The 13,851-nt window shown below is 50.7% G+C and overlaps 1 protein-coding gene across 1 annotated transcript in view; it reads right to left on the reverse strand.

The window, feature by feature from the left end:
- Positions 1–13,851, reverse strand: part of TAF4B (TATA-box binding protein associated factor 4b) — an 89,834-nt gene that overhangs the window by 38,131 nt on the left and 37,852 nt on the right. The window contains exons 10-12 of the mRNA XM_054180203.1: positions 13,178–13,283; positions 5,041–5,210; positions 1,703–1,833 (exon numbers count right to left, since the gene is read on the reverse strand). Coding sequence (XP_054036178.1) covers positions 1,703–1,833; positions 5,041–5,210; positions 13,178–13,283 — 407 coding nt within the window. The remainder of the gene's footprint in view (positions 1–1,702; positions 1,834–5,040; positions 5,211–13,177; positions 13,284–13,851) is intronic.

A 13,851-nucleotide genomic window follows, 5' to 3' on the forward strand; every position in this document is an offset into this window, starting at 1 on the left:
AGCACTGGCAGAGAAAAAAACCCAAGTAGTTCCAGAAATGTTCAGATCAAAAGGGTCTCTGCCTTCACATGGAGCACTTTCTAAAAATAAAATACTCCACTTGGTTTCCCAAGGCTGTGTACTGAGCCAGCACTGCAGCTTCATCACCAGGAAATGCATAAGGCAGACACCAGCCCCTGAATCAACCCAACAACCAAGAGCATTCCAAAATAGCTTTGCATTTATTGTGCAGGAGTGATTTTGTGTAGCAGTCACTGGGAAGAGAACAAACCCATACATTTACTCTCATGCTGGGCTTTAAGGGCAGCTATCCAACAAGTGGAATGGAAAACACAAGGAATAGTTAGAGGCTATAAGCAGATACAACAAAACCAGCTCTTGGTAGACACTGAAAAGGCACATAGAATGGTTTGAGTTGGAAAGAACCTTAAAGATCATCTAGGTCCAACTTCCCTGCCATGGGCAGGGACACCTTCCACCAGGCCACCTTCCTCATCGAGCCTGGCCTTGAACACCTCCAGGGAAGGGGTATCCACAACCTCCCTGGGCAACCTGTGCCAGTGTCTCACCACCCTCACTCCAAATAATTTCTTCCTAATCTCCAGTCTAAATTTTTCCTCTTCCAGCTTAAAGCCATTGCCCCTTATCCTAGCACCACAACCCCTTATAAAAAAATCCCTCCCCAGCTTTCTGTTAGGTCCCCTTCAGGCCCTGGAAGGCTGCTCTAAGGTCTCCCCAGAGCCTTCTGTTCTCCAGGCTGAACAGCCCTAACTCTCTAAGCTTGTCCCCATAAGGGAGGTTCTCCAGCCCTCTGATCATCTTAGTGGCCTCCTCTGGACCCACTCCAACAGTTCCATGTCCTTCTTGTGCTGGGGCCCCCAGGCCTGTACACACACATATATTGAACAGGGTGTGCCTGTACCTGAAAGAGGTTTCCCTTCCAGAATGCAAAGAATAGACTAGACTAGACTTTAATTAACCAGGATGGAGAAGACCTCAGAGATCATCAAGTCCAACCTCTCACCCAACACCATCTAATCAACTAAAACCATGGCACCAAGTGCCTCATCCAGGCTCTTTTTAAACACATCCAGTGATGGTGACTCCACCACCTCCCTGGGCAGCACATTCCAATGGCCAATCTCTCTTGCTGGGAAGAACTTTCTCCTACCATCCATCCTAAACCTTCCCTGGCACAGATTGAGACTGTGTCCTCTTGTTCTGATGCTGGCTGCCTGGGAGAAGAGACCAACCCCCACCTGGCTACATCCTCCCTTCAGGGAGTTGGAGAGCAAGAAGGTCTCCCCTGAGCCTCCTCTTCTCCAGGCTAAGCAACCCCAGCTCCCTCAGCCTCTCCTCACAGGGCTGTGCTCCAGACCCCTCCCCAGCTTTGTTGCCCTTCTCTGGACACCTTCAAGTGTCCTTCTTAAACTGAGGGGCCCAGAACTGGACACAGGACTCAAGGTGTGGCCTAACCAGTGCTGAGCACAGGGCACAATGATTTCCCTGCTCCTGCTGGCCACACTCTTCCTGATGCAGGCCAGGATGCCATTGGCCTTCTTGGCCCCCTGGGCACACTGCTGGCTCATGTTCAGCCTACTATCAACCAGCCCCCCCCAGGTCCCTCTCTGCCTGGCTGCTCTCCAGCCACCCTGACGAGGCAAACTTTGGAGCAAGAAGTTGCTCAGTGATTCCCTTTTACCTTGTGGGTTGATACTCTGTGCTGAGCAATTACAGTCAGTCTTTCTAGGAGCCCTCTTAATCTCTGCTGGGTAGCTTGGGAGATCAAGTTCACAGCATCAGAGTTGAGCTCCACAATGCCATGCCTCTCACCTGTGGAAGCAGAGAGAATCCATTACGTGTTTTAGGAGCAGCTGATAATTGAAATAATTAGCACAGCAGGTATTCTGTTCCCCCTGGAAGTCATACCCATTATGAAGAAAGGTTTGGAGATTATGATTTTCCTGGTAAAGTCACAACTTCAAAGATCTCAGACATTACATTAATAAAACTTAGCCTGGAGCCTCAGAAAATATAGACATTGTTTCACTTAGCCTCCAGAACCACTCTCCTTGCAAGGTCACTTATAGGACAAAGTTAATAAGAACACAAATCAAGCTCCGTGTTCGGGGATGGGGGGGAGGGGGGGAAGCAGCAGCTGTAGAAATTAGTGCCAGATTCTGTTAATTCCAGTAATTAAACAAAAAATGGAGTATTACATCTTGCCCTGCCTGACACCCTGCTTGTTAACAACCCATGACATTTATTCCAGCAGCTGGGACCGGCCTGGCAGCGCTCCCCAGGCACCCGGGACCCCCCTCACCTGCCTCCAACAGCTTGCACAGGGCAGACAGAGCTGACCATCCCATGGCAGCAGCCAGGACAGCACAGATCCAGCCCAGCCAGGCTCATCATGCCACCACCTTCAACCTTTCCTCCCGGGCTGTTGCTGCCTCCCCGCGTTCCAGCAGCTGCGACCGCGGCTGCAGGCAAAGCTGTGCCAGCCCCGTGCCCGGAGCTGGCCATCACCTCTGCAACCTTCTGCTGAGGGAGAAGCCTTCCCCTGGTTGACACCATCCATCACTCAACAGGACTCCTCCAAGACACCTGGACAGCAGTGACTTTTCCCTGGTGGGCACAGCAGGCTGCAGCTCCACATCCCTCCCAGGCCGCACGTGTCAGCGGCGCTCTCCCTGCCCCTCGCTGCACTCCCAGCAGCTGTGATGCTTTATGGAGCAACACACAGCACATCTTCAGAAGCCAGCTCCCTGTTTACTGCCAAGTGGAGGGTGAAGAATGGATAAACAGCCTGGTGTGGAAAAACTCATCACCTGCTGCCTTTGCCTTGCTGAGGAGCAGTCTCACAGGCAGGGAGAAGCTGTGATGTCTCCCCAGATTTCAGAGAATCACAGAATTGTTGGGCTTGGAAAACAACTTTAAGCTCATCCAGTCCAACTGTTCTCTAACTCTACCAAGCCTGGGGCTAAACCATGTCCCTCAGCACCACATCTCTGCAGCTCTGAAACACCTCCAAGGATGGGGATTCAGCCACCTCCCTGGGCAGCCTGTTCCAGTCTTTCAGAAGCCTTTCAGGGAAGAAGTTTCTTCTAATACCCAACCTAAAGTTCCCCGGTGCTACTTGAGGCCATTTCTTCTTGTCCTACCATTTGTTATTAGGAAGAAGAGACCAAATCCCACCAAGCTCCAACTTCTTTCAGGGAGCTGTAGAGAGCTATAAGGTCTCCCCTCAGCCTCCTCTTCTCCAGCCTGAACAATCCCAGGTCCCTCAGCTGCTCCCCACCAGCCCTGTTCTCCAGATCCTTCACCAGCTTTGCTGCTGTTCTCTGGACCCCCTCCAGCACCTCAATGTCCTTCTTGGAGTGAGGGACCCAAAGCTGAAGCTCAAGGTACTGAGCTGTACTCAAGGTGCTGAGTACAGGAGGATGATCACTGCCCTACTCCTGCTGGCCACACCACTGCTGATCCAGGCCTGGATGCTGGTGGTGGTCTTGGCTATCTGGCACACCCTGGCTCATGTTCAGCTGGATACTGACCAGCACCCCCAGCTCCTTTTCTGCTGGGCAGTTTCCAGCCACTCTGCCCCAAGCCTGGAGTTCTGCAGGAGGTTGCTGTGACCCAAATGCAGGACTCAGCACCTGGCCTTGTTGAACCTCACACAACTGACCTCAGCCCACCACTCCAGGCTGCCCAGGTGTCTCTGCAGAGCCCTCCTACCCTCCAGCAGGTCAACACTCCCTCCCAGCTTGGTGTCACCTGCAAACTTACTGAGGCTGCCTCAACCCCCTTGTCCAGATCATTGATAATGACAGGAAATCATCACACAGCCCAACTACTATTCACTGATACAAACAGCTTGAACAGCTCTTTTGCATAAAATTAATGGAAGAGCTTTTCCTACACAGGGAGTCATAAACAGAGGCCTGCTGTGTCCATATTGGCAGTGTGAAACCTCTTCCTCACCAGATGGGCAGGATCTGTAATGCTGGCCATAGAGTACATGCATTCCTCAGCCTGCTCAGCTATCAAAGCTGTCAGGAAAGTCAGTGCCATGCATCCAGTTAGGAGCTGCAGAAAGAGCAAAGCATGCTGAAGGGATTGGCTTGACACTAGCATCTATGTGGGTGTTGTGTGCTCCATTCAGAGGAAAAAAGTTTCTCAGGCCTCACGTGTAAAAGTGGCATCAATCTCTTCTTCCTGCTTGTGCTTTAGGCTACTTCCACCTGAAAAACTTAAGAGAACAGTTGTGTCCTAAAGGGGAAGCAAAAGCTCAGAGTAGTTGGGTAGGAACACATGAACTGAGGTGGCAGACCTTAATAGTTTCAGCTCTTCATGGGCTTACAGGATGTCAGGGGTTGGAAAGGACCTCTGGAGATCTTCCAGTCCAACCCCCCTGCCAGAACAGGACCATAGAGTCCAGCACAGGACACACAGGAACACATCCAGACAGGGCTGGAAAGTCTCCAGAGAAGGAGGCCCCACAACCTCTCTGGGAGCCTGTTCCAGTGCTCTGGGACCCTTACAGTAAAGTTTTTCCTCACATTGAAGTGGATCTTCCTGTGCTGCAGTTTCTATGCATTGCCCCTTGTCCTATCCCAGGGCACAAGTGAGCAGAGGCTGTCCCTGTCCTTTCCTTCCTGACCCCAAGCCCTCAGATATTTATAGACCTTTATTAGATCCCCTCTCAGTCTTCTCCTCTCCAGACTAAGCAGCCCCAGGGCTCTCAGCCTTTCCTCACCAGGCAGTGCTGCAGTCCCTTCAGCATCCTTGCAGCCCTCTGTTGGACTCTCTCCACCAGATCCCTGTCCCTCTCAAACTGGGGAGCCCAGAACTGGATGCAATATTCCAGGTGAGGTTTCACCAGGGTAGAGTAGAGGGGGAGGAGAACCTCCCTGGCTCTGTTGGAAGAACCTCTCTTGATCTTCCAAGTCTGCAGAGGCTGGCTGCTGAAACCAGCCCACAGGAAGCTGGGCAAGGGAACACTACATCCATACCCATCTGGTACATGTGCTTTGCTCTCACCTATCTTCAAGATCTTCTTCTGAAGTGCTTCTGAGGAGAGAAAAGGTTCATCTGCACAAGAGTGGACGACAGTACCGATGAGCTCAGAGCTGGCTGCCAAAACGCAGGCACTCTCCTCGGCCACACTGACCCCAGCCATGGAGGTCACATCATTGATGTCATCTTCATCTCTGCTAAAGAGAGAAACAACATTTCACTCTTCACTCAGAATGGACACAAGGAAAAAGCCTCTCAGCTACCACCAAAACAGCCACACTGAGCTGTCTCGGAGGCCACCTCCATACCACAGATGTTTAGTGTGGGCAGGGGCAGCACAGGTGGCTGCTTAAAGCCTCCACAATGCAGTGGAGAGTCTCTTAAACATCAGTTTGACTAATGCCTCAGTTCCTAGGCATGCAAACCCCTCACATCAAACTGAAATTCTGAGCAAGCTTGGAAACCAAGGACTGTGGTAAGCCCCCAAGTCCCCCCCCCCCCCCCCCAAGAACTACTGCTCTTAAGTCCCAAAATTTGTTCTATGCTACTAATTCACTGGGTAGAGCCAAGTCAATTCTCTAGGTAGAACCAAGTGTTGAATGGAGTTGAATATTGACTCACTGAGCTGTAACTGAGCCCATTTTGAGGTGCCTGTGCTACCAGCTGAAGCTCACAGCACAAGTGCATCAGCACAGCCCTGGAGCACAGCCCTGTCCCTGGAGGTGTTTAAGCCCAGGCTGGATGAGGCTCTGGCCAACCTGATCTAGTGTGAGGTGTCCCTGCCCATAGCAGGGGGTTGGAATTAGATGATCCTTGTGGTCCCTTCCAACCCTGACTGATACTATGATACAGACCTGAGCTTCACTTTTCTTTTAGTGAGCACCCTTAACACCTGGAGGTGTTCAAGAGGAGACTGGACGTGGCACTTGATGCCATGGTCTAGTTATGAGGTCTGTGGAGACAGGCTGGACTCGATGATCCTTGGGATCTCTTTCAACCTTAGTTATACTGTGATAAGCTACAAATGAACCTTGGCTACACACAAGAACCAGCACTGCCCTGGGCAGACCATTCCCCTGTCTGAGATCCCTTCCATAAAGAAATATTTCCTAACATCCAGCCCAAACCTTCCTGGGCACAGCTTCTATCAATTTCCTCTAGTCCTGTTGCTTGCCACCAGGGAGAAGAAGCTGTCCCCTCCTCACTCCAGCCTTCTTTCAGGGAGCTGTAGAGAGCAGTGAGGTCAACCCTCAGCCTCCTCTTCTCCAGCCTGAACACCCCCAGCTCTCCCAGCCTCTCCTCATAGCTCAGGTGCTCCAGGCCCTTCTCCAGTCTCATTGTCCTTCTCTGGACATGCTCCAGCCCCTCAATGTCCTTCTTGTAGTGAGGGACCCAAAGCTGAACCCAGTACTCAAGGTGCTGAGTACAAGGGGACAATCACTGCCCTGCTCCTGCTGGCCACACCATTGCTGATCCAGGCCAGGATGCTGGTGGCCTTCTTGGCCACCTAGGCACACCCTGGCTCACGTTCAGCTGGATGTTGAGCAGCACCCCCAGGTCCTTTTCTGCTGGGCAGTTTCCAGCCACTCTGCCCCATGCCTGGAGTTTTGCAGGAGGTTGCTGTGAACCAAAGGCAGGACCCAGATGGGCCTAGAACTGAACACAACACTCAAGCTGTCTAACTAGACCCCACAGCTTCCTCACCAGGTTTGTGTCCCCAGTTTATGATGCTAAGAGCAGCATTAAACCCTAGGACAGTCAGAATTGTTGTGACCACAGCTAGCAGCCAGAAGAGCTTCCCTCCTCCCATCCCTCCACAAGCAGTAACTGAGCAGTTGTAAGTGTATCCTCATGAGCAACACCAGCCTAACACAGACCCTGATCTTTCAACAGGCATGTAAGTGAAGCTTCCCTGCATGATAATTGAGTGCTAACTGATCTTCACAAGTGCACTCCAGTTTCCTCTTCTTGATGATTGCTACAGAAAAGTCTTTGCTGGTGGCAGAGACAAGAATGCCCCAGAAGTGGCAGTGACTGCCACAGATCTGCTGATAGAGGAGATCACCAAATCAGCACAGCTAGCACTGAGAGCCAGCAGAGCTGCTGGTGCTGGGACCTCACATCACCCTGATGGAGCTGTTCCTGGAACCCAAGTGAGGATGCCTGCACCTTGGGTACAGCAAGCACTCCCAGTAAATCATTCTAGCTTTTAACCCAGCCACACACTCCAAATAGTATCACAGTATCAGTCAGGGTTGGAAGGGACCACAAGGATCATCTAGTTCCACCCTCTCTGCCACGGGCAGGGACACCTCACACTAGAATACTCCAGCAAGAAGGAGGTAACCATTTATCCACCTCTCTACAGACATACATTTCAGTGCTCTGAAATGGAATCATAGAATCAAAAGTGTTGGTTGGAAAAGACCTTTAAGATCATTGAGTCCAATCATCAACTCAACACTATGAGCCACAGCCACATGTTTCCTGAACACCTCCAGGGATGGGGACTCCACCATGTCAGGCATGTTCCAATCCCTGACCACTCTTGCAGGAAAGAAAGTTTTCCCCATGTCCAATCTAAACCACCCCTGGAGCAATTTCAGGCCATTTCCTCTTGTCCTGTTACTAGGGAGAAAAGACCAAGCCCTATCTAGCTCCAAACTCCCTGGGCAGCCTGTTCCAGTCTTTCAGAACCCTTTTAGGGAAGAAGTCCCTTCTAATATCCAACCTCAAGTTCCCCTGGTGCTACTTGAGGCCATTTCTTCTTGTCCTATCATTTATTATTAGGGAGAAAAGACCAAATCCCACCAGGCTCTAACTTCTTTCAGGGAGCTGTAGAGAGCTATGAGGTCTTCCCTCAGCCTCCTCTTCTCCACACTAAACACCCCCAGTTCCCTCAGCTGCTCCTCACTAGCCCTGCTCTCTGGACCCTTCACCAGCTTGGTTGCCCTTATCAGGTTAGTATTTTCTTTAGTATTTCCATGACAGTCTCTCTTGCAGGGCAAGGAGTAACAGGTACAAGCTGAAACACAGGGAGTTCCACCTCAGCATGAGGAGAAACATCTTTTGTGTCATGGTGCTGGAGCCCTGGAGCAGGCAGAGAGGTTGTGGAGTCTCCTTCTCTGGAGACCTTCCAGCCCTATCTGGATGTGTTCCTGTGTGACCTGAGCTGGGTGATCCTGCTTTGGCAGTAGGGGTTGGACTTGATGATCTCTTTGGGTCCCTTCCAACCCCTGACATCCAGGGATCTCTGGAAGTCCCTCCCAAACTCTGCCATTCTATCATTCTACACACATTCCAGAGCTTGCAGGCAAGCAGACATCTGTGTGCTAAGGACCAGCTCTACAATGTAAGCTGCAGCACAGGAGGTTCCACCTCAACACAAGAGGAACTTCTTTACTGTAAGGGTCACAGAGCCCTGCAGCAGGCTGCCCAGAGAGGTTGTGGAGTCTCCTTCTCTGGAGTCTTTCAAGGCCTGTCTGGATGTGCTCCTCTGTGACCTGAGCTAGATTGTATGGTCTTGATCTGGCAGGGGGGGTGCACTGGATGATCTCTTTGGGTCCCTTCCAACCCCTGCCATCCTGTGACCTTGTGATTTCTAACTTCATCCCTGTGGGATAGAAATCTGTTCTTAGTCAGAGGCAGATTAATTTGCACCTATGGAAATGCTGCTGGCCTTAATTTACTTCACCCAAAGGAAGGAGCATTATATGTGGCATGATAGGCCCTTAAAAGTGGTGCTCAGTAAAGAGTCAGCTGAGTGTTAGAATCCATATTACGTTAGTATCAGAAGGATAAAAAAGAGTAGTTAGAACTATATAGTAAATAGCAAAAACTGCCTAGTAAATAGCAAAATACTCAAAAGGAGTAAACAGTAAATTCCTAGTAAATAGTGAAAGAGCAGAAACTACTCTGTTTTGTACTTTAAGCACAACCTTAACATTATAAACAGAGTAAAAACTCCTTGCTCTTGCTCTTCAAGCAATCCTCAATCATTTGAAGCAAGGCTCTGGCCAGCCTGATCTAGTGTGGGGTGTCCCTGCCCATGGCAGGGGCTTGGAACTGGATGATCCTTGTGGTCCCTTCCAGCCCTGACTGATACTATGATACCAAGGCATTGTGCACTTAGAGTGAGCTATAAAATCCTTCTGAGCTGCTAAATGGCAAAGACTCCAGAGCATCCCTGCAGATGTTTCTGTTGGATGCTGACTTGCTTTCATTTTCTGCCCTCCTTCCAGAAATCCTCTCTTCTCTACCACCCCCTTTCACCCCTCCTGCATTTGATAGGCCACAGCCAGAAATCAAGAGGGCAAACTCTCCCAGCTGTGACAAGTCTCCAGTGACTGAAGCTTGTTAGGACAGAGCGGGAAAGAGAACAAACAGCAAGTTCTGAGGGTTATCCTGCGTGAAGTCATGGCTGATACTCAGTGCCACTGAAAGAGAAGCCCAAGCAAGGCAGATGCAGGGCACAGCTGTGAATGTGTCTGTACGGGCTGAAAAGTGAGCCTGGGGCACCCTCTGGTGTTTGACCAATGCACATCTTCTGAACCCATCTTCATTTGCTCCATTCTATAGAATCACAGAGCTGTTTGGGTTGGAAAAGCCCTCTAAGGTCATCGAGTGCAGCCATCGACCCACAGCCACCAGGGCCTGATGTTAAACCATGGCCTACAGCACCATGGCCACAGGTTTCTTGAACACCTCCAGGGATGGGGTCTCCTCAGGGGGGCAGCCTGTTCCAGTGCCTGACCACTCTTGCAGCAAAGCAATTCTTCCTAATCTCCAACCTAACCCTCCCCTGGCACAATTCCAGGCCATTTCCTCTTGTCCTATAGCTGATACTAGGGAGAATACAGAATTAACCAGGTTAGGAAAAGACCTCAGAGATCATCAAGTCCAACCTATCACCCAACACCATCTAATCAACTAAACCATGGCACCAAGTGCCTCAGCCAGGCTCTCCTTAAACAGTTATGGTGACTCCACCACCTCCCTGGGCAGCACATCCCAATGGCCAATCTCTCTTTCTATGAAGAACTTCTTCTTAACATCCAGCCTAAACCTCCCTTGGCACAGCTTGAGACTGTGTCCTCTTGTTCTGGTGCTGGTTGCCTGGCAGAAGAGACCAACCCCCACCTGGCTACAACCTCCCTTCAGGGAGTTGGAGAGAGCAAGAAGGTCTCCCCTGAGCCTCCTCTTCTCCAGGCTAAGCAACCCCAGCTCCCTCAGCCTCTCCTCACAGGGCTGTGCTCCAGACCCCTCCCCAGCTTTGTTGTCCTTCTCTGGACACCTTCAAGTCTCTCAATGTCCTTCTTAAACTGAGGGGCCCAGAACTGGACACAGGACTCAAGGCGTGGCCTACCCAGTGCAGAGCACAGGGCACAATGACTTCCCTGCTGCTACTGGCCACACTATTGCTGATGCAGGCCAGGATGCCATTTGCCTTCTTGGCTACCTGGGCACACTGCTGGCTCTTGTTCAGCTGCTGTCAACCAGCACCCCCAGGTCCCTCTGCCTGGCTGCTCTCCAGCCACTCTGACCCCAGCCTGAGACCAATCCCCACCTCACTGCAACCTCCTTGCAGGGAGGTTTAAAGAGCACTGAGGTTTCCCCTCAGCCTCCTCTTCTCCAGACCAAACAACCTCCGGTTCCTCAGCTACTCCTCACCAGCCCTGTTCTCCAGACCCTTCACCAGCTGCTCTGGACACACTCCAGCAACTCAGTGTCTTTCCAGGAGTGAGGAGCCCAAAGGGGAGATCAGAAAAGCACAACTGATCCCAACCTCCATGCACTGTCAAAGGCAACTACATGGGACAGTACAACTTCAGCAGAGCAAGAGCCACTACCATGGAGCAGGAAGAGCAGCTCCTCAGATGTTCTCCACTTTGCTGTCTGCTGTTTGTCTGCTAGTTGAGACTGTTAATACCTCCCAGACCAGAAGTCAGAGCTGCATGGGCTTTGGAAAACAAGTCTGGGCTACAGAGATGCTGAGGGGACCACATCATCTCTCTTACGAGGAAAGGCTGAGAGGACTGGGGCTGCTTAGCCTGGAAAAGAGCAGACTGAAGGGGAATCTCTTAATGCTGATCAATACTTCAAGGGAAGGTGTCAGGCTTTTTCAGTGCCCTTTACAAGGCAAGCCATGGAGCAAGCCAAGTGCCAGCACTGCCCTTGCTTAGCTGGAATCCTTTCAAGAAGGTTTCTTAATTAGAGGGAGTCATCATTTTTGCTACTGCTCATCTCAAGCAACTAAACCTAATCCATTACAGAGCAGACAAGGTCAAATTACAGCTTCCTAAGTACCTCTGAGTGAGTATTACCTTCTCATATCCCAACCTAGCCCAGACACAATGGCAGAGGGAGACAGGCTGGATGAGATCTGGCAATGAGAGCAGACAGTCTGGAGTGTCACATGTGCCACCACATCACTCACACACCATGCTCTCTACCCAGAGCCAACCCCACCATAAAACCTCAGAGGGGGCCATGGTGCCTCTCTCTGCCTCACACATGATCACCAGTGTCATGGATCACAGGTCACAAAGAACAGCTGTGCTGCTGTCCTGGTGTGAGCTAGAGCAGAGCTGGTTCTGCTCACTGCTGTCCTTTCCCAGCTCAGTCTCTGCTCAGGGCCAGCACTTTCTGCAGCTCAGGGCAGGTTTGCATAGCCAGGGGCTGCTGCTAGCAGTGAAAAATGTGATGAGGAGAGGTAGCACCAAGGGTTGGGCTGCAGACATCTGTGTATGCCCCACATTGGGGTGTAGGAAGTAAAAGGCTGCAGCTGCAGAGAGGAGCAGACAGGACAGGTGACCCTAAACTGACCAACAAGGGATTGCAGCCCATGGATGTCATCATCAGGATAAAGCTGAGGGATCAGCAGGGTCAAGCTCTTCTCTCTTCTTCACCCTCTTCCTCAGTGGCTGGTGCCTGAGGAGGGCTCTGTCCATTTTGCTTTTATCCTGGTGCACTAGTTCCTGAATTCCAGAATCCAGCTCTGGAATCATTTCTCATCTGCTACTGAGTCCAGTCTGGGAGTTCTGCCACAGCACCAGTGGTGATGGTGACTGACTGACTGCCCTCAGGGGGTTGAGCTCAATACTCATTTTCTATCTGTTTGTATATATTCTACTCTTTTTGTTATTATTTCCACCCCAGCTGGTTTAGTTTCTTTCCTATCCCATCAGTTTCTTTCCCTTATTCCCCTTTTGGGAAGTCAGAGGGGTTCCTAGAGAGCCTCTGCCCCTTGTTTAGTGCCCAGCCCAGCCCTGACTCATGACAGCTGGGAATACTGGAAGACAGCAATGTGCTCTTGTGGCCAAGCAGGCCAGTGGTATCCTGGGGGGCACTAAAAGTGCACCCAGCAGGTTGAAGGAGGTTCTCCTGCCCCTCTACTCTCCCATAGTGAGGCTGTACCTGGAGTGCTGTGTCCAGTTCTGGGCTCTCCAGTTCAAACGAGACTGAGAACCACTGGGAAGAGTCCAATGGAGGCTATGAAGATGCTGAGGAGATTGGAGCATCTCTCTGATGAGGAGAGGCTGAGAGACCTGGGGCCTTTCAGCTTGGAAAAGAACAGCCCAAGAGGAGATCATCTCAAAGCTTCTAAGTATCTCAAGGGGAGTGGGCAAGAGGATGGGGATGGGCTCTTCTCAGTGGTGCCCAGTGATAGGGCAAGGGACAACAGATACAAACTGCAACCCAGGAGGTTCCAACTGAACAGGAGGGGAAAATCCTTTGGTGTGAGGGTGCTGGAGCCCTGGAGCAGGTTGCCCAGAGAGGTTGTGGAGCCTCCTTCTCTGGAGAGATTCCAAACCCACCTGGACATTGTGATCCTGGGCAAGCTGCTGTGGGAGACCGAACTTTAGCACAGGGGTTGGATCGGATGACCTCCAGAGGTCCCTTCCAACCTCTAGCTTTCTGTGACAGCATGATGAAAATCCAACCTCACCAGGACAGTTTTCCTAGATTAAGAATACTTAACATCTGCCACAAGCTCAAAATGTTTAGGTTCTCCCTTGGCAATTAGTATTAGAAGGTGAAAAACACCTAGCACAAGCAAGTTTCCAAAGACATTTGCTTTTCTGTGGGCCCTTTTCCCACCACCTGGTCCTTTTGTTCCTTCCTACAGTAAACCCCTCTATTGATGTTGTTTCTTTGTTACCTGAAGGATGCTGCTCCATTCTCTTTTATTCCAGCTTTCTGAAGAGGAGATGCTTGAAGGGACAGAATTTTCTTTCCTGGCAGGGTGATCTGTTTCAGAATGGAACCTAAAACACAGCAAAACAAAGAACATGCCAGAGTCAAAAAGATAAAGGCTAAGATGAGTGTTTAATCAGCTCACATTGCTAGCAAAGGCTACTCAATAACTGCTAATGAGATCCATTTGAAAAGCAGACACTCCAGAGTCTTGCATTCAATCTGCTCTCCATGGCCAAAATCCCTGCATGCTCTCAGCAAACCCCTCCTCTGTGCTGGCCAGTGGAGACTGGCTGGCTAAGACAAACTCAGCCTAGACCTGCTGAAGGAAAAAGCAAAGCCTCATGAAACAACTCCCAAGCAGCACAGTCTAAAGAACATTCAGTGGAAAGAGCTTACTCACAGTATTGTAATAAGTACAAATGTCTGATGGACATGACAGAAGCAGACAGCACACTGAGCTCCTCATCAGAACTCCAAGCAGACAGTAAAGAGACAGAATTAACAGAATACAGAATTAACCAGGTTAGGAAAAGACCTCTGAGATCATCAAGTCCAGCCTGTCACCCAACACCAACTAAACCATGGCACCAAGTGCCTCAGCCAGGCTCTTAAACACTTCCAGGGATGGGGACTCCA

Source organism: Dryobates pubescens, chromosome 3, assembly GCF_014839835.1.
Source record: "Dryobates pubescens isolate bDryPub1 chromosome 3, bDryPub1.pri, whole genome shotgun sequence".
Classification (NCBI taxonomy): domain Eukaryota; kingdom Metazoa; phylum Chordata; class Aves; order Piciformes; family Picidae; genus Dryobates; species Dryobates pubescens.